This window comes from Malus sylvestris, chromosome 12 (genome assembly GCF_916048215.2).
Source record: "Malus sylvestris chromosome 12, drMalSylv7.2, whole genome shotgun sequence".
NCBI lineage: Eukaryota > Viridiplantae > Streptophyta > Magnoliopsida > Rosales > Rosaceae > Malus > Malus sylvestris.
This window is the reverse complement of record NC_062271.1, coordinates 19,156,425-19,176,779: the sequence shown is the minus strand read 5'-3', so window position 1 is coordinate 19,176,779 and position 20,355 is coordinate 19,156,425. Positions and strand designations below refer to the sequence as shown.

Here is a 20,355-nt window from a genome sequence, read left to right as displayed (position 1 = left end):
TTTTTAGCAGTTGGCCAGCATCCCATAAAAGTAGAGGTTGGCAGTTAGGAAAGAGAAAGAAAGAGAGAATGAGTTGCGAGTGTGTTGATAAAGTGACATAACTGAGGTTCAAGAAAATAAAAAGTAAAAACTTGTTGGTATAAAATTACTTTAATGCCCATGTTGTTTAAAAATTTAGAAAATAATATTTAATTAACAACTGATTGAATCATATTATTACTAACCTAAAATACTAATTATTAAAAAAAAACTGTACAAAAAAATTAATTATTAAAAAAAATTAAAAAGACAAAAATACCCCTATTACATACATTTGATGCATTATTTTGAGTTGCTTTCGAAATGTTTTTGTTTAAGAAGTATTTTTGTTCAATTATTTTTTGTCAAACTTGTGAGATCAAAAAAATACTATTCATTGGCCCTTGGGTTTATGTATAAAGATTCTACTTATTTTGTTATTTTTGGTTCAGCTCGCGCCTCTGAGCCGCGCCCTGAGCCACACCTGCCTGACGTCAGCTCTGCCGACAGCCATATATGTACCAGCTAATAAAAATAAAACTCGTGGCTACAATTATTCAATGCAATAATTCCATGTTGTAATAATTCGTGGTTTTTCTCAACTGAGATTATTCAGTCTTCTTTGAGTTCAACAGTTTGTTAGGAAATATGGCAGAACTTGTTACTTTTGCTGCCGAGGGAATACTGACTAGGGTGGCTTCACTAGCCAAGCAAGAATTCAGTCTCCTCTGGGGATTCAAAGAAGAAGTCGCACAGCTGCGGCAATCATTGTCCATGATTCAAGCTATGCTGCGAGATGCGGCCCAGCATTCGCAGAATCGGGGCGAATCGGTGCAAATTTGGGTGAAGAAACTTGAAGAAGTAGCTCAAGCTGCTGATGAAGTGCTGGAGGAATACAGATACGAAGATCTCCGGCGTCAGGTGGAACTTGGAAACCGAATGGAGAAAAAGTTGCTCAACTTCTTTTCACACCACAATTCCATTGCATTTAGTCTCAAGATGGGACACAAAATTAAGAAAATCAATGCATCTTTGGTGAAACTGATGGATAAGGCAGCTGGTTGTGGGCTAGTTGAAACCAGGGATGCAACGTCTCATGATGGTATAAGAGTACCTGACAACAGGGTAACCGACTCTGTCTTTCATCGAGATGAGAAGTACATTGTTGGAAGGGAGGAGGCTGTGTCGGAGATAGCTACAACCCTGATAAATTCCCGCAACAAGAAGGAGAATTCTATTTCGGTTATGGCGATTGTGGGAATGGGAGGCCTGGGCAAGACAACTTTGGCTAAATCAGTTTATCATCATCCCGAGATAGGACGGTTCGATACAAAAATATGGATATGTGTATCTACTCCTTTCAATGTCACGGCGATTTTAAGCGGGATCTTAGAAAAGATTAAACCGGAAAAGGCTGGGATTAAGGGTAAAGCGACAATATGTGAAAATCTCCAAGAAGATTTGAAAGGAAAGCGATATCTTCTCGTTCTCGACGATGTCTGGAATGATGATTCTCATAAATGGGATGATTTGATGAGTTGTTTGTCAAGTGTTAAAGATACCCAAGGAAGCAGCATCCTTGTCACTACCCGCAGTGCTAGTGTTGCATCAATTGTCCAAACACTGTCCAGGCGTGATTTGGAAAAATTATCGGATGACGAATGTTGGCGCATATTAAAGGATAGGGCATTTCGGAATGGGAGTGCTTCCGTGACCGAAGATCAAGAGCGAATGGGAAGGGAAATCGCCAAAAAATGTGCAGGTGTACCATTGGTGGCAAAGGTATTTATGTTTATTAGTTTTTTGAAGTTGTTGCATGTTTTCTATTCTTATTCTTATTTGTTCATAAAATGAATGAAGTGAAAGCATAATATATATGAGCACTATCGAAACCAATAAAATCAACCATGCTACACTAGTAAAAAAATCTAGTCAGGAATAAACCCTAATTGATACCAGTTCGTACCTACAGAATTGAGTTCCAACTTTGGTCTTCTCTTCTCTGAGATCCTTACGATTTTGTTCTTAATAGGACGAACATATGAATAAACCTTGTTTTTTTTTTGGGCATTTTACTCCATGTCCAAAAAATTCAGCTGCTTTCAGATTAAGTCCAATTTCATTTTATTTTTAATTATGCCCGTTTTGTTTCTTAGAGTAAAAAATAAAAATATATTTAAATTCCTTAAATTTGAAGTTTCGAATGCCTTAATCTACCCACTTTCAAATAAAAAAACATTAACTCATATGATAACAAATATGATAAGTGTATGAAGATGAAAAAATAACTCTGAAAGAGATTAGTGAAGGAGGAGGAAAATAAAAAGATGGAATAGAGGAAGAAGAAGACATGCAAAATAGGCTAGTAGTACGGAATTTATTTGGGAGGAGATAATATTGTTTAAAACTAATCCCACAATTAAGTGATTACTTTTAATGATAAATAATCAATTATAATTAATTTCGTAATACAAGTAAATCTAGAATTAAAGGATAATGTTAATTGAGGGGTAATTTTGACAAACAAATGAAAATAATATGATGAGAACAATGATTTGCTGGACCTAAAGTTCAAACCCTGTGCACCTAAGGCTGCGGCCTCTCTTAAAACATGACAGCTGTCCACGCACTTAAACATCTTAACAGCGCTAAGTCCATGTTATCTCCGTTTTCTTCGAAAAGCCTCTCGATTTCTTCCACCCTTCTCCAAATCAAACCCAATTCCACTTTTCGTAATCATCCAAATCTTCAGGCTCCTCTCCTGGCAGTAAGTGCTAGGGTCACCTGAATCGCACGGACTCGGATTTGATCGATTCGGTCCTGATCATATCGCCGAAAATCCACACCCGTGTTTCCGGTCGGGTTGCAATTGACATGGGATCTGGGTCGGTGGGGACTAGGATCTGTGTGCTCTTGTTCTTGGTTGTTCCGAGACCCCATTTGGGATTCAAATTCGGTGGGGACTTCACAATTTAAAATGATTTCTTAATTATACTGTCTTCATAATATTTAATATTATTAAATATATTAAGTTTGATAATAATATATGTTCAATTATTGATATACCAAAATACATATATCCCAAATATAGTTTGACCTCATTCACATTAGAAGTAGAACACTTACATGGAGCTCCCACAAATCATTGCTAAGACCTCATTAGGCTCATTTGATGTTATTTCTATTTGTTTTTTTCTTTTCAGAATATGCTAGTGATCAGTTAAAATACTTATTTTATATAACCCATGAATTCTCAATTGATAGACATTCAAACTCGTGTACTAATAGGTATTGGGAAATATGATGCATTGTAAACTGAGTGATGGATGGCAGTCAATTCAAGACAGTGCAATATGGAATTTGCCAGAAGGAGAAAAAAGAATCTTTTCAGTTTTGAAGTTGAGCTTTGATGAACTGAGATCACCATCTTTGAAACAATGTTTTGCATACTGTTCAATGTTCGTCAAAGATAAGATTATTGATAAGGAGGATTTAATCCAACTTTGGATGGCTCAAGGATTGCTCCAATCTTGTCCCAACAAAAGGATGGAGGATGTAGGGAATGAATATTTTAATATTCTATTGGAGAACTCCTTTTTTCAAGATGTTGAAATGGAAGAAAATGCTGTTTATTGCAAGATGCACGATCTTGTCCATGATCTTGCTGAACATGTGTCAAAATCACCGAGCAAGGACTCTGATGAGATTCGACATGAGGCAAAGCTCTCTACCTCGGCACTGCATGCAATTCCAAACGGAGGTTTGAATGGTGAAATTCTTGGTGACATCTTATCAACATTTGAAGGTTTGCGTGTCTTAAAATTATGCGGTGCTGAAATTAGTAAGTTGCCAATTTCAATTGGTAAGTTGAAATACTTGAGGTATCTTGATGTTTCCTACACAAGGATCACAAAGCTCCCCAAATCTATCGGCAAGCTTTATAATCTACAGACGTTGAAGATCCAAAGTGTGTTCCAAGTCCCACGTATAAGTTTTCCAAGCGAAGTGCAAAATTTAATCAACTTGAGACATTTTGAGTTCGATCGTGAATGTGAGGGATATCCAATTGGGATTGGGCGTTTGACTAATCTCCAATCTTTATCTTATTTCGAGGTGGGTAAGGAGAGAGGTCGTGGAATAGAGGAGTTGGCTGGCTTAAAGGAATTGAAAGGCCGATTATCCATATTTAATCTAGGGCGTGTGAGAGATGGAGAGAAAGCAAAGAAAGCAAAACTAGCAGAGAAGACAAATCTGCGTGAATTAGACTTTAAATGGGGAAATGAGCAAAGGTCAAGCATTAATGATGAGGATGTACTAGAAGGCCTTGGACCAGCACACCCTAAATTGGAATTTTTAGGGATTGACAACTTTATGGGTGAGAAATTTGCATCCTGGATGATGGGGAGTCCCTTTCCTTCATTAAAAATATTACATATCGATAATCTTAAGAATCTAATTGAATGGAAGGAATCTGCAGAAAACGTTGTGCTCTTTCCATGCCTCGAGGAGCTGTCTCTGACCAACTGCGATCAATTGAGAAGTGCTCCCAGTCATTTTCCATCTCTGAAAAAGTTACAGATAAATTCCATGGGTAGCGGCATGCCAATAGCAAACATAAGCAGCAACCTGACCACTCTTACTTCTCTCACAATAAGAAATATAAATGGACTTGACTGTCTGCCAGAAGGGATGTTAAAAAACAACAAGAATCTTGCATATTTGGAGATAAGATATTGTCCGGATTTAACTTGTATTTCAACGGATCATGTATTTGGTTGTTGTGCTTCTCTTCGGTCCGTGAGTATTTCCAGGTGTGATAGTCTTAGGTGCCTGCCTGATGGGCTACAAACTCTTGTCTCTCTTAACAAGTTGAGTATAGAGAGTTGCAATAGTCTAGAGCTCATTCCAGACATGCACGGTCTCACCTCTCTTAACAAGTTGATCATAGAATATTGCTCCAAGCTGACGTCCATTCAATTTGAACAGGGCCTCCCATCTCTTTGTGATTTAATTATTGACAATTGTCCTGAATTATCAAGCCTGCCGAGTGGGTTAGAATATTGTACCTCTCTTCAGAATTTGAGAATATCTGGTTATGAACAGGGCCTCCCACCATCCCTCCACTCTCTGGAGATATCTGGTTGCAAGAGTCTAGAGTCCATTCCATTTGAACAGGGCCTCCCATCTCTCTGTAAATTATTTATTCGCAGTTGTCCTCAACTATCAAGCCTGCCGAGTGGGTTAGAATATTGTACTTCTCTTCAGCATTTGACAATATCTGATTGTGAAATGCTATCATCCATTGGGATTCACGGCCTCCCACCATCCCTCCACTCTCTGGACATAAATGGTTGCAACAGTCTAGAATCTATTCCTAGTTTAGAAAACCTCACACACCTCCGTGAGTTGGAGATAGTTAATTGTCATGGATTAAAAAACCTGCCCAGTGGATTAAAAACCCTCACCAGCTTGAAGAAATTGGAAATTGGTGGGTTTTGGAAGGAGCTCGATTCATTCCCTCCTTTTGAGGTTATTCCACAACTTGAATCATTGAAGTTGTGGGGTTGGCCTAAGCTTCGGTCTCTGCCTGAAAAAGTTCAACACTTGACTTCTCTAGCTCATTTGGAAATAAAAGACTTAGACGGAATGGAGTCTCTTCCGGAGTGGTTGGGGAACCTTGCATCTCTTCAGTCCCTACGGATATGGCGCTGCACGAATCTGAAGTATCTACCTACAGCTAAAGCTATGAAATGCCTCACCAAATTAGAAACAGTAATCATTTTAAATTGTCCCGTTCTAGAAGAGAGATGCAAAAAGGAGAGCGGCCCGGAATGGCACAAGATTTCTCATATTCCAAATACTGGTATGTTTTCCTTTTCCGGTTCTTAAATCAATTACGCACAATGTCTCCTATTTTCTTCTCTTACTTTTTCATTAAAGTGAATCACTTGTTATGTGGTATGTGTGTTTCTGTTTCATTTTCCTGAAACTACAATTTAATGTACATGGTAAATTTCAATCCCCAGTACAAAATTGTGATAAGATATATTTACATCATGATATGCATCTAGTTAAGTACCTATTCCAATCATGTTCTCACATCTCTTTTGATTGTTCTCTTCTCTTCCAACTTTAGTTAATCAGTTAGTTATTGAAATAAAGATATGATATAATTTTTAGTTCTAAAAAAAAAAGAAAAAAAATTCGTGTCTAAGTTTTGAAGTGTTCTTCATATTCAGACATGCGTATTTGTAACGTTTTTCAAGGTACTGTTTGTTATAGTCAATTAGTAGAAACTATGAGCAAGTGCTGACGTATTATGTTTAAATCTATAGTTTACTAAGTAATGTGAACCCAATTCAGTAATCTTATAAAGTATCTCTATATGAGTTGATTGTTAAATTATTCAACTCAAGTTAGTCACTTTTTTTCTTCCTAAACCTTGTAAGAAAAGAACTGATCTTTCTTAACATTTTTTGTGAACTCTGGCATTCAACAAAGTTGTTATTTTTTATTTGTCCCTTCAGACATCGGGGATTCTTTTGTGTTCGGGCCAGATCCATGGTGAGTAGCAATTCCCAATTGTTTGAAGTTGCATCGGACCAGATTCATGGTAAGCTTCTCTTTTTTGATTAGATTTATCCAGATGCGTATTACTTAAGTCTAAAGTTGGGATTGAAACTGAAGTATTCATATTGCTTATGAAATTGGGATACGAATTTGCATTAATTACGGTTGTGCCATCGTGTGTGTGGGCTGTGCTTCACCCAAAACAGGCGGGTTTGGCTGCTGCATTTGGGCCTGGGATCAGCTCTCACGTTTGTTGGGCTGGGTTTTGCATTAATTCCTCCCATCTCTCTCCGTCTCATATCTGCAAAACAGGCGGGTTGGGCTGCTGCACTCTAGCATATTTTTTTCAACGGATTAATGCAATCTCAAATTATTTTGTTGATTTTTTACTTACATTGTGGTTTGTGGATGAAGGGTTTAGGTGCTCCGAAAATGCCCGCCCTTTTTTTTTTTACACCAAGTGGAGATGGCAACCCAGGCAATGCAACTGGCCCAGGTACTTCAATTTTTTCAGTTTTTGGTAATTTTCGATAGCTGTTTGGTTGCTGAGAAAGAGAGGGAAAATAAGAGAAATCATCAAAGTTGATATATACCATTTGTTTTTAGTCGCATTGATTTTTATTGCGAGAAATTGTATGATTATAGTTTATAATTACATGTGGAATTGAATATTATTATCTGAAGCTCAAATTCCCTCTGTCTGTATATTTGCTGAGTAGATGAACTACAAACCTCAAATTCCCTCTGTCTGTATATTTGCGGTTGCTTTTCCGTATAAATCTTCAAACCCAGGAACATCTCCGACGCCTGGACCTCGCTGGTAAAGTGGATTCTCCCTTCTTTGTTGTTTGTCCCACTTAACTCATTATTTTCTTCCTTTTTTTTTTTTGTTTGTGATTGTAAATTAATTTGGTGGGTTATGACCAAATTTGAAATTATTAAATTTTCCTGCTTTTGTTTTTGCAGAGCAGTACCGGCCAAAAGCTTGAGGGTTCAGTTCGAGGGCCATGGCTCCAGCTGGGAAGGTTTCTGAGTTTTGCAGAGAAGGCAGTGACTGATAATCCCTCTCTCCTACACCAGTTTCATGAACACAAGTACAACACCTTTTCTTCTATTCTTCAATTCTCTAAAACTATTTTTATTTTTGGAACTGAATTTTGATTAATGTGTTGTTGAATTTATGACTCTTTAAGGCCAAATTCTGATTATATATGAGTATGAATTTGGTAGAGTTCTATTAATCAGTAATAAATAAAACCCATTGTGTTAAATTGTAAATTGTTTATCTCCTGGATTTGTAAACTCGATGAACAGTGATACAACCCCTTTTCTTCAAAACTTTAGTTCTCAGAGTTATTGTTTTTTATTGGGATTTAATGATAATATGATTATATTCAACCACAGCGGTCAATTGTATAATTGAAATCAGATAGAAGCTAAACCTTTTCTTATCTCCCGAGTGGTTGGGGAACTTTGCATCTCTTCAGTCCCTATGTATAGACAGATGCATGAATCTGAATTATTTTCCTACAGCTGAAGCTATGAAATGCCTCACCAAATTAAAAACAATAGACATTTGTAATTGTCCCGTTCTAAACGAGAGATGCAACCAGGAGAGCGGCCCGGAATGGCACAAGATTTCTCATATTCCAAATATTGGTATGTTTTTCCCTTTTTTCCAGTTCTTAAATCAATTACGCACAATTTATTCTATTTTCCTCTCTTACTATTTATTAAACTGAATTACTTGTTAATTTTTAGTTCAAAAAGAAAAAAAGAAAAAGACAATTCATCTCTGAGTTTGAATTGTTCTTTATATTCATACATCCGTATTTGTAATGTTTTTTAAAGTACCATTTGTTGTAGTCAATTAGTTAAAATTATGTGCAAGTTCTGACATATTATGTTTAAATCTGTAGTTCACTAAGAATGGTGGTGATGGGGTAGCTGATTATTACATTATTCAACTCAAATCAGTCATTCTTCTAAAGGTACTCTTTTATTCTTTCTAAACATTTTAAGAACAGAACTGGGCTTTTTATTCTTGTCACTTTTTCTGAACTCTGATCAAAGTTGTTATTTTGTATTAGTTCCTGGAGACTGGTGATGGCTGGGAGTCGGGACGTTGCATTGAAGCAGATTGCGGGTAAGCTTCTCTCTTTTGATTGGATTCAATCAGCTTTTCAATGGGTATCTATTACTTTTACTGTTTTACATAGGCTTCTGGTTTATCTTCCTACCAAACATAAATCTTATCAACTTTTTGGAAAATTTGAAAAATTTGATGCCTGAATATATTTTCCAGAAAGTTGTTAAAATTTATCAACTACAGTAATTTTGGGTTGATTTCACTTTGATTACTACTTTGCCATTCATTTAGAAATATACCTCCTAGCCCACGCGTCCATCATCATCGCTGCAGTTCGACTTCTTCTCCGCTTTTTCTGTGCTTTTCGATTCTCTTTCTTGCCATTCTCAGTTTCTGCTATTCTCCGCCTCCACTGTCACCTTCATTGCCATGTTCTCCAGGTACCCAATTTTCCAATTTACCAATTTCAAGAACTAGGGTTTAACCCAAGATTTTAATTTGGGTTCTTTTTTTGTGTCTTTAATTTGGGAATGTTGCTCTGTTTAATTTTTTCTTTCCAAGATGAAAATATTTAACAAAATGAATTCGGACTACAAAGTTAATTGAAGCTCTGGAAAATTTTGTGGTAAAAAAGGATGACAGATTATTGAAATCATTTATCGGTGGACGATTTTTACTCCAGTTTAGGGTAAGAGTATGTTAATTTTTCTAATTACTTTTTTTTTTCTTTATATCCAAAAATAACCTTTGATTTTCTTTGATTGTGCGTTTATTTTAATCTGTACCATTATAATCGTTCCCAGTATATTGGGATTAAATTGGGACTAAATTTATCATGATGCTCTTTCCTTTCCTTCTCAGTGTAAACATATACCAAAACAACAAGGCTGTGGTGAGGGGAATAATTGTTTAGGGTTTATGCTTTGTTTTCAAACACGTAAAGGATCAGAGGTAATCGTTTTTTTGCTGATTTGAGTTTCCTTGTGAATCCAAAAGTTAATAATTCCTTGTGATTTATCTCTTTTTTTTTTTTTTCGTTTCTCCCAATCGCCCCTACAGTGGGTAGTTTACATTTTTCGTTTCTCCCAATCGCCCCTACAGTGGGTAGTTTACATTTTTATCATGCAGATATATGACAAGAGAGGGAAAATCAAAATACACCAGAATTAATAGAAACTTAATTTATTAAGATGTATGGAGGAAAGGTTTGAGTCATTTAAAATTGGGTTACATTAAGGATGTTATGTAGTGATACTAATATGATGCTTGCTTGCCCTGCAATCAACTCAGTGTTTAAGGATGCTTGCTTGCCCTGTTTGTTGTCAAATAAGATAATGTTTATTTTTCTTCAAATTTTCGAATATATATATATGCATAAAATGTCAATGGAGTGGATGCATGCTCGGATGACACACCTCACACAGAGTCACTCACGTAGAGTCTGAAAATCTTATAAACTCTAATCTAATCTTCTGTTTGAGTGATGAGTGAGGAGTGTGAGTGCAAATTCGAGGTTATGGGGAAGCATTAGTATTTGGAGGCACAAATTCTTTTCTATCATTTCTTTCAAATGTCCTCTTAACTTATAGCCATTAATAATCTGTTTAACTACATGATTCCCCATGTACCTAATTTTTTCACTGATTTATAATTGGGGTAGAGATTTTTAAAATTAGATTTAGACCTACTATAATTAACACCTCATGCAAAAATTATTTAATTAAGCACCAAATTTTTTGCCCTATATGTCTTAGTCGGACAACCAATGTGGTTTATACATCACATATAGAGAAGTGGAAAGGAGAATGCCAACGCGTAGGTTGGACTTGGAGAGCATGGTCATCTTCTGTAAAAGTTTTCCATCACCAAATATAGGTTGTTGAGCATGGTCATTTTCTGTTTGCACATCACAATGTTTTGTTTTGAGTAATTCTCACGCCATTGAGGCACAAATTGTCTGCTTTCCAGGATTCATTTTTTTGGTTACCAGATGTCTCACTCCGTTTACGAGTGCTTTTTAGTAAACTGAAAGAACAATTTTCATTGTTCGGCTGAAAGAACGCTTTTCATTCTTCGGTTTTCAGGACTTCATTTACCATTTACAAGTCAACCCCACAATACCAAAGTACAAAAGAAGCGAAGATTTGAGGTAAGTTTTGCTCTTAACTTTTTTGGATTTTGTAGTCTGGGTTAATTATCACCCAGTTTCTGTTCCTAGATTTAGAATTGTAACTTGTTACCACTGCTGCCACCTGCCACTTGAGTTTTCACATCCTAATGGCACAAAATGGTAATTTTAAATTCTAGGTTATGGGGAAGAATTAGTATTTGGAGGCACAAATTCTTTTCTGCCTTTCTTTCAAATGTTCTCTGACTTGTAGGCATTAATGTTTCCGCTCATAATTCGTTTCTGCCATCTCAATTTCAATAACCTATCTGTACTTTAGTGACTCAAGTTTGTGATTTCTTTATGTTTAACATTTGGTACGAATAGGAATGGTTTAGGTGTGCTCAGTTTTGGCTTAAATGGTCATCGATTGGGGCCTAAATGTTTGTTTCAATTGTGATTGAACTCAAATTCGTTGGAAAGGTTTCCATTTTATGGAAAAATTGGCATTGATGTTTAAAGTTGGAAAAATTAGCATTGGTTGAAGTTAAATTGTGGGATTCACTTGGTTTTGTGATGGTTATGTATAAACCACATTTTAAACAAAATCCTTATGTCTCTTGATCTACTAATAATATCACGCAGTGCAATTTTATGTCATAAAGTTTTAGCTTGAATGGTTATCGAACGAGCCCTAAATGTTTGTTTCAGTTGTGATTGAACTCGATTTCGTTGGAAAGCTTTCTAATTTATGGAAAAGAAAGAAAGAAATACCATTGGCGTGTTCATAAGTCAAAACTGTCTTATTTATTCAATTAGGATGCTGAAAAGAATTATTGAATTGGAAGATATGGATCATTAGAGTTTCCAGGCAATGCCATTAATAATAATTTCTCTGCTGTTGTCCCTTGCTGACCATCGAAAGGCTTCAGGAACCTTCTGGTTTCATAAAGTGTATAGCTTTTATCATTTTTCTGTTGTGTGAAATATAATATAGAAAGAAAATTTGATAAGCCCCCTGAATGATCTAAAAATCTTCTAGTTTTGATTATGTTAACGGTGTACAAAAGAGAAAAGTACAAACAATTACTACTTACAGAACGTGAAAGTGAAAGCACAAGGATAATGATGAACGGATACTTTTTATCATTGTCGGCTAGGCTGAAATGTACTACTGCTTGAAGAGTCCTGATTGGTGGGAAGGAATTGAGACAGAAGTCAGTTTTGAACAAAAAATAATTGTTGCTTTAAAATCCATAATTTCCTTATTTGTATTCTATCCGCTCAACTTCGCTTTAGCCAAAATGTTGTGCTTTTCTACTGAGTTATCGTGTATTAGATGTTCAAAAATGTAATATTATGTTTTCCTACTGAGTTATCCATATTTGTGTTTCTCTGTTCAATCCAGCTTTCGTATAGAGAGTACATATGGGGTCCTGCAATTCCTGTGTTGAGCTTCCAGTGCACAGTTGAGAGACAAGGAAGTGTGAAGAGATCAAAGTTTAGGATTTTTGTTTGGCCACCAATGACGAAGTGAAAGGTAAGTCTTCCCGAATTTACTATTTGGGGTTTGAAAGGAATGACAAATGAAGTCAGTCATAGTATGTGTACTAGGCATACCAAGGTATACTATTATCAAAGTTAGTATGTGTTGGATTCCAAATATTTCTAAAATCTCATCTTTTTTGTATTTTCAGTGAGACCAAAAGAGAGAAGAGTTGGTTGAGAGAAAAAGAAGTCTCAGGGTGAGAGGCTACTTTCATTTATGATGTATTGCGAATGCTGTTTGTTGTTCCTTTATTTTCTTCAGTAGTCCTTTGAAGCTACAGTAATTGTTAACAACTGCTTCCATTTCTATATTCCCTGAACCCTCTCTGGAAATTAATTAAGATGATTTCTGGGTATATGCAATAAATGTTACAATTGTTCTATGTGAATTCATATCCTTTACTCCCAAACTTGGGATAATTACTTCATCCAAGTATTTGTAAGTTGGTCTGAAAAATCTCTTTTACATTAAGCACGTCTTTAGATGTTTGGTCCAAAGGGACTTGGAAACTCAAATGCTGTTTGTTATTCCTTTATTTTTTTAAGTATTCTTTTGAAGATCTGCATATCGATTGCATCTTTGAAATTCCGAATGCAAGACTTGCTAGCAATGGAAGTCTATCTGAAGAATGTATATGTAATATGGTTCAGATGAGTACGAAACAACCGTGCATCATCTCAAAGATGTACAATGACATTTCAGTATTTTACCTTAAAACTCATTTACTAACTAGTTATTATATACAAAGATGAAGAGTTAGGATAATACTCTTTTGTTTTATGGAGAAAAGGAAGAAAGGAAGAAAGGTTGTCATCAGGTAAGATGTTTAACAAACTGAGAATATCGAAAAAGTCTGGCTGGCTAGGATTAACATACGGCATCTGTTTGGCAGTTCCTCATTGGTTGCTTCTGCCATTTTTTTATTGCTCATGGTGGTGGAAAAGTGTGTGTGTGTGTATAATATATATTCCCGAAGCTGATTGTGAGAAACCAATGTTTTATATTTTGTTTTGAGTGTGCAAGGACTACATTTCTGGTTGGAACCTGAGAAACGGAATTGGTCTACGGAAATTAATTAAAATGATTTCTGGTATATGCTATATATGTTACAATTGTTCTAGGTGAATTCATATCCTTTACTTTCAAAATTGGGTAGTTCATCCAAATATTTGTTGATGCTGCCTTTTGAGTGAATTTTTCTTTGGATATTATTCATGATTATTGTCGTTATAGTTTGAAAACCCGCAATAGAGCGCAGACAGTTTTTCTAGTTTTGTCTAAACCCAAGATGAAAATAATTGAGGCAGTTAATTCATTTGAAACGCAGGCAGTCTTGATTCTGGGCAGGAAGTGAACAAAGAAAAGTATCAGATTATTAATCGCATTTTCCAATTTATTTGGGTGCCTCAAATTTTTATGTAACTTTTGGTCCTGTTATATCAATTACATTGCATATGATCTACCAAGCGAAAAAGGGATGCACCTATTTATGTATGGCAACACAAACAGCATGCAGTTCATTAAATATGGTTTTACCAGAATGTTAGTTTCCAACTTCCAGATTTAAGAATTGATGGTGAGCCTCAGACTAACTCTTCCTTATTCTTTTGCAGCAAGATTATGGAACAGGGTTTCGTATCAGGGAATTTTGGTGCTGTATTGCGGATTTGATTTTGTTGTAGACTACAAAGCAACTTTTAGCCATCAAAAGGAAGTAATCAAATCGATTTTAGGGCTCATGAATGGAGTCTTCAAGCCAGTCCAAGAAAATGTTGAAGCAGGTAGCTCTGTCTTTCTTTTGCAAGAGTAATAGCTTGGGGAATTTGGGTACTTCATGTTCTAGGCAGGTATTAAGTGTAAACCATCATAGGTTCTTGAAGAAGAAGATTATACAGATACAAGAAAGAATGAAGAAAGAAAGACAGAGAGAGAAGTAGAAGAATTAGAGTTTAGAGAGAGAAATCAGTTATTCAACTGTAATATTCTTTTCTTATTAGTTACAATGATTTGTTACAAGCTATTTATAATATCCCTTTGGTAGCTTACACTCTAAGTCACAACATAACCAACTCAACTAACTTCATACTCATTTGACACTTGTCCATTTCATAACCATTGGATCTTAGTACTCCTAACATCCCCCCTCAAGCTCAGGGGCAGAGAATTTGAGCCTGAGATTGGCACAATGAGTCTGAAAGAGAGGAGCAGACAAGCCTTTTGTCAGTATGTCAGCAAACTGCTCGGTTGAAGACACAAAATGAACCTGCAATTGCTGTGTGGCGACCCTCTCACGAACAAAATGCACATCAACCTCTATGTGTTTCGTTCGCTGATGTTGAACTGGATTTAAAGTCAGTGCTATAGCAGATAAATTGTCACAAAAGAGGACTGGCTTTTCTATAACTGGAATATGCAGAAAAGCCAACAATTGGTTGATCCAATCAAGTTCAGCAGCTGTAGTGGATAGAGCCCGATATTCAGCTTCTGTGGAGGAGCGAGAGACAGTATTTTGCTTCTTGGATGACCACGAAATAGGATTAGATCCCAAAAATACAACCATTCCAGTGGTTGACCGGCGATCATTAGGATCGCCAGCCCAGTCTGCATCACTATATGCAGTAATATCCAGGGAACCCTTGACATAATGAATACCACAACCTTGAGTAGCTCTTAAGTACCGAAGGATCCGTTTAACTGCCATGAAATGAGAGTCCATAGGGTGCTGCATAAACTGACAAACCTGATGTACTGCAAAAGCGATGTCAGGTCGAGTAAATGTCAAGTAGTGTAAAGCTCCAACTAAACTTCTATAAAGAGCCGGATTATTAAAAGGTTTCCCATCATCTTTGAGCAATCTGTTATATGGCAAACAGGGAGTGGCACATGGTTTAGACAACAGCATTTCAGACTTAGTTAACAAATCTGTAACATACTTAGCTAAGACTAACCGCACTGTTGTTGGTTTAACAACCGGACTAAAGGTTTCCCCATAGTCAATCCCTTCTTCTTGATTAAAGCCTTGAGCGACCAGTCGGGCCTTATACCTCCTAATTGACCCATCAACATTCTTTTTGATCTTAAACACCCATTTGGAACCAACTAAATTCTTATGTTTTGGTAGAGGAACCAAAGACCATGTACCCTGAGAGTGTAATGCAGCAATCTCCTCTTTCATAGCCTCATACCATACTGGAGTCTTTAAAGCAGATTTATAAGTGGCAGGTTCCACTTGAGTCAAGTCAACACCTCCATTGTCATAAACAGCCGCAAGAAGAGCAATCTTCTTAATAATACCACTTTTAGATCTTGTCTGCATGGGGTGGAGGTTAACAGGAGGTATGGAGAGAACCACTTGCAATTGGTCAGGTTGGAATTCAGGTACCACAGGGAGTATGGAAGACAAGGGCTGTGTTGGTGATGTAGCAATGGATTGACTGCAACCTGGAGATTCTGTATCTGAGCTTGAAACTGTCCCTGGATGGGTAGTAGACCCTTCTGAGATTGGAATAGGTACAGTATTTGGCATGACACTAGAAGAAGGATCAGACCTTAATGAGGGTGGACCAGATGAGGAATTCATATGATAGTTATGTTGTGGGAACACAAGAACATTATTGTGATTTGGAACTGGACTTGGGGTTTGAAGGACTGATGGCAGTGTTGAAGAAGTAGAGTGATGTGTAGTGTGAAGAAACCGATAAGGAAACTCTGTCTCATCAAAAATGACATGTCTAGATATATAGATTTTGTTTTTAGTCACATCATAGCAGATATACCCTTTATACTTAGATGCATACCCCAAAAATACACATTTGGTTGTTCTAGGGTCTAGTTTAGTGTTGGTGTAAGGTTTTAACCAAGGATAACAAGAACAACAAAAAACTTTCAGATGTTGGATCTTAGGTTTTGAATTATACAGCAATTGGAATGGAGACTGGTTGTGTAAAGAATGAGATGGCATCCTGTTAATTAAATACACTGAAGTTTGACAAGCAACTGACCAAAACAGGGATGGTAGAGATGCAGTTTGTAACAAAGTGATAGATGTTTCAATGATGTGTCTGTGTTTCCTTTCGGCAATGCCATTTTGTTCGGGTGTATGAGGACAAGACACTTGATGATGGATTCCTTTATCAGATAAGAATGTTTGAAATGCCTTACTAACATACTCACCACCACCATCACTTTGAAGAGTTTTAATGGAGACTTGAAACTGATTGAGAATAAAATTGTAAAAGGACCTAAAGATTCCAAACACATCACTTTTATTGCAGATAGGAAAAATCCAGGAATATTTTGTACAATGATCAATGAGAGTGACATAATATTTGAAACCTTCAAAAGAAATACAAGGAGCAGGCCCCCACACATCACTATGAACAATATCAAAAGGTTTGACAGACTTGACTAGGGAAGAAGAAAATGGCAATTTGCTAAATTTGCCCTCTAAACAGGTCTGACACAGAGATGGGTTTGAATCAGTAACACAGAAAACATTTGACGATGTAAGAACCTGAGAAACTATTGAATTTGAAGGGTGACCTAATCTCTTATGCCAAATACTGTGAGGAACTTGCTTTCCCAGAAAGGCTGCAGGATGTCCTGTGAAGCTTGCTGCATGAGATGTTGAAGAGATGATGGGGTACAATCCATTGTTACACAGCCCTTTGTAAAGTATCCTCCCTGTGACTTTGTCCTGAATCCAAAAAGAAAACGCATCAAAAATCAACCAACAATTATTATCTAGACAAATCCTATGCACAGACAACAGATTTTGAGACAATTTTGGTACATAAAGAACTGAAGTAAGTTTAATAGGCTGCTTTGAAGTTCTGAGAAGTGTAGAACCAATATGAGATATTGCTAAACCTTCACCATTCGCTGTCTGAATTGTCTCATGTGATGGATATGGAGTTGCCAAGGAGAGATTACTCAAATCTGAGGTCATGTGATTATTGGCACCAGAATCAGTAAGCCATACTTGTTGCTGGGATGGTGCAGATGGCACTGGCACTGTGAATGGAGAATATGGACCACTAGTTGTTGCAGCATGTAGAGCATTGAGTTGAGGTTTAGAATTCTTTTGAAAGCATGTGTCTGCACTGTGATATTGATTTCCACATAGAGTACAGCCAGAAGGAGCACCGGAGTTGCGAAATCTGCAAGTATCCGCAAAATGGTTGTTCTTTCCACAAATTTGACAACCCTGTACAGAGTTTGTATTACGAAAACGACATGTTGATGCCAAATGATTGTGTTTCCCACAGATTTGACAAGGTTGAGACAGAAATCCATAATTGTTTGATCTTGGTGGTGAATTACCGAGGATTCCAGGAGCAGGACTTGAATGAAAATTCTTGTAATTGCCATACGTGGGATTGAAGTTAGGAGTGAACTGATTCCTGCCTTTGTTGAAAGACTTGTATGCAGTCAAAGTAGGACTAGCATGGTTATTGTTACCATAATTCCCAGAAAAGACTGATTCTTGGAAGGTAAACCATTACTTTGAGCCATTAATGCAGACAACACAGGTGAATGAGAACAATTTTCAAGCAAAGTTTCTTCAGCAAGTAATTGAGATCGAAGATCTTTCAGTGATATCACACTCTCCCGACCTCTAATCACATACCTTATGGTATTGAATTCAGCAGGCAAACCATTTAATTTAGTGTAAGAATCACAATGTCATCATCATCAAAGAATACACCAGCATCAGACAACAAATCTCTTGCTTCCTTAATTTTCTGCAAATATAATGTGACAGAATCAGTACCCTTCTTTATTGTCTGAAGTTCGGATTTGAGTTGGAAAATACTCGTTCTTGTGACTGTAGAAAATTGATCTTTAAGACGAGTCCACAATTCTTTGGAGCTAGTACTTCCAATGACACAAGAAACTGCAGCAGAAGATAGAGTCGCAGTGATCAATTGCATTAATGCCTTATCATGCATCTTCCATATAGTGTAGTCATCAGAAGGAATCCTTGTAGACGAATCACCAGACAAAACTGCAGAAGTAGCAGAGGAATCTTGACTGAATTGAGCAGGACACGGCATTGAACCATCAACAAAACCAATGATGCTATGGCCTTCAAGAAGGAGCTGCATCTGAAAATGCCAAGCCAAATAGTTTGTCTCGTCCAATTTCACATTGACCGAACTGGAAACAGACGAAATCAACGAAGTAATCGGAGACTGTAAGATCTGTAACTGAGCTGCTGTTACCATTGTTGCAAATTGTAGAGAAATTCCAAAGAATCTTGACTGACACCAAATCACAAACAGGTGGTATGCACCCTTTAATGAGTGAAGAACCAGACGAAGATTTGCAGAAAAAACACCCCAATATATCAGAAACACGATCAACAATAAACCAATATTCCAGAAAACCAAAGCAAAAGAAAAGCAATCACAGTAGCGGAAGCAATCGAAACCAAGATCGACAAAACCGGCAAGCGTTTTACGCTTGTTCGGGCGATGATACCATGTAAACCATCATAGGTTCTTGAAGAAGAAGATTATACAGATACAAGAAAGAATGAAGAAAGAAAGACAGAGAGAGAAGTAGAAGAATTAGAGTTTAGAGAGAGAAATCAGTTATTCAACTGTAATATTCTTTTCTTATTAGTTACAATGATTTGTTACAAGCTATTTATAATATCCCTTTGGTAGCTTACACTCTAAGTCACAACATAACCAACTCAACTAACTTCATACTCATTTGACACTTGTCCATTTCATTAAGATGATACAGTTAGACAAGGAGGGTTATTGACAAAACTGAATCTTTCTTTTGAACATGATACTGTTTATCCTTCTTACTACAAGTACTATATGTTGTATGTAACATGTAACGTCACGAGAAATTTTACAAATAGTAATCAACTTCTGTTACTGTTTTTATGTTTTAGCTACAATTGTAGCACCAATTTTACGTATGCATGTGAAATTGTTTGTCTGACATGCAGCACGGTGGAATTGTAATCTAGTTGCAGGTCCTTGGTGAAAGGAACATCTTGTACGCTCACAAGGTATGTCTCTTATCCGCCTCAGCTAATTTTGAATCATTTTTTAGTATGGTATATGTTAAATACCTTTTTCATATTATAACATCTGAATTCAAATTGTGACTACTAATCACCAGATGAGAAGTACTAATTGAGGCAGCTATGTGATTTCAAGTGCATCAGCATGGTCTTAATTCGTGTCAGGAAGCGACTGAATCAAGTCTCAGATTTTCATTGCCAACGTCACAATGCACATGTCATCCTGGAGACATTCAATTGCCACAGTTTCCAACGAGCTTGAAGCCTTTCAATGATTTTGGTTGTCCTGAATTTCAAACGTAAACAATGGTATTCTTATATAAATTATTTTGCAGATTAAATTCAGGTTGAGCGATCTAGTTGAAAGTCATCTCTTCTTCTATCTATTGCAGGGGCAGTGCAGTTGATTAATGAATGGCCAGGGTTAGCAATTTTTTCATTTGGTCAGGAGTCTCTGGATGTAGAATGATGTGCAGAGTGGATGCATTGTTCATATTGTTGGTTGAGACGGAATGCTGCTTTTATTCGATTGTCTGAGGATCAGTTTTACAAAAGATTTCCATGTATTATCCTGACTGCAGAGGGGCAGCAGGATGTAGCCACCAGACTCTTTTTATGGAAGTTGAAGCTGGAATTGAAGCTAACCGGTGCTGGCTCTTGTGGACAGGGATCTGCACAGGCTAATTTTTTTATCAGTTTACGGCTGTGCTCGAAGAACATGTCATATGACAATGCGAATTTGACCACACCAGATATAAAATGGTTGGGGATACGGCCGAGTGATTTAGGCATTAGTTTGTAAAGATGTATTATCTTTTGAATTGCTTCAGTTGAAAGGAGAAGGAATGGAATGAAGTAACAGTGATTTTGTGACTTTGTTTCCCCCAGGATGATATGATATGCTCGTTTATCTCGTGGCCGTGTTGTTGTATCTATGAAGTTGAGTAATTATATCTTAGAAATGATCGACAAGATTT

The 20,355-nt window shown here is 36.8% G+C and overlaps 1 protein-coding gene across 6 annotated transcripts; it reads left to right on the top strand.

Annotated features, from left to right (window-relative positions):
• The first annotated feature begins 608 nt into the window (after positions 1–608).
• LOC126592010 (disease resistance protein RGA2-like) lies at positions 609–20,291 on the top strand. 6 transcript variants are annotated; one of them, XM_050257756.1, is made up of 21 exons: positions 609–1,800; positions 3,307–5,881; positions 6,546–6,631; positions 6,795–6,904; positions 7,003–7,084; positions 7,308–7,408; positions 7,555–7,682; positions 8,122–8,247; positions 8,508–8,579; positions 8,679–8,734; positions 8,969–9,117; positions 9,239–9,365; positions 9,539–9,628; positions 9,806–10,552; positions 10,762–10,826; positions 11,172–12,324; positions 12,482–12,529; positions 13,947–14,114; positions 19,301–19,363; positions 19,477–19,677; positions 19,771–20,291. In XM_050257756.1, exons 1-3 carry the CDS (start codon positions 667–669, stop codon positions 6,584–6,586), a joined length of 3,750 nt encoding a protein of 1,249 aa, XP_050113713.1. In that variant the 5' UTR covers positions 609–666; the 3' UTR covers positions 6,587–6,631; positions 6,795–6,904; positions 7,003–7,084; positions 7,308–7,408; positions 7,555–7,682; positions 8,122–8,247; positions 8,508–8,579; positions 8,679–8,734; positions 8,969–9,117; positions 9,239–9,365; positions 9,539–9,628; positions 9,806–10,552; positions 10,762–10,826; positions 11,172–12,324; positions 12,482–12,529; positions 13,947–14,114; positions 19,301–19,363; positions 19,477–19,677; positions 19,771–20,291. The 6 variants fall into 6 exon arrangements, with proteins under 6 accessions (XP_050113713.1, XP_050113714.1, XP_050113717.1 ...); XM_050257757.1 differs by lacking the exon at positions 9,806–10,552 and having other exon boundaries at positions 12,193–12,324; XM_050257760.1 differs by lacking the exon at positions 9,806–10,552 and having other exon boundaries at positions 12,193–12,408.
• Positions 20,292–20,355: the final 64 nt, after the last annotated feature.

Bases quoted from the DNA above. Each gene is read 5' to 3' on its own strand.
- LOC126592010 (XM_050257759.1), top strand. From the start codon at position 667: ATGGCAGAACTTGTTACTTTTGCTGCCGAGGGAATACTGACTAGGGTG. The intron at 1,801-3,306 runs GTATTTATGTTT...GTGTACTAATAG, and splicing joins GTGTACCATTGGTGGCAAAG to GTATTGGGAAATATGATGCA. The intron at 5,882-6,545 runs GTATGTTTTCCT...TTGTCCCTTCAG, and splicing joins TTCTCATATTCCAAATACTG to ACATCGGGGATTCTTTTGTG.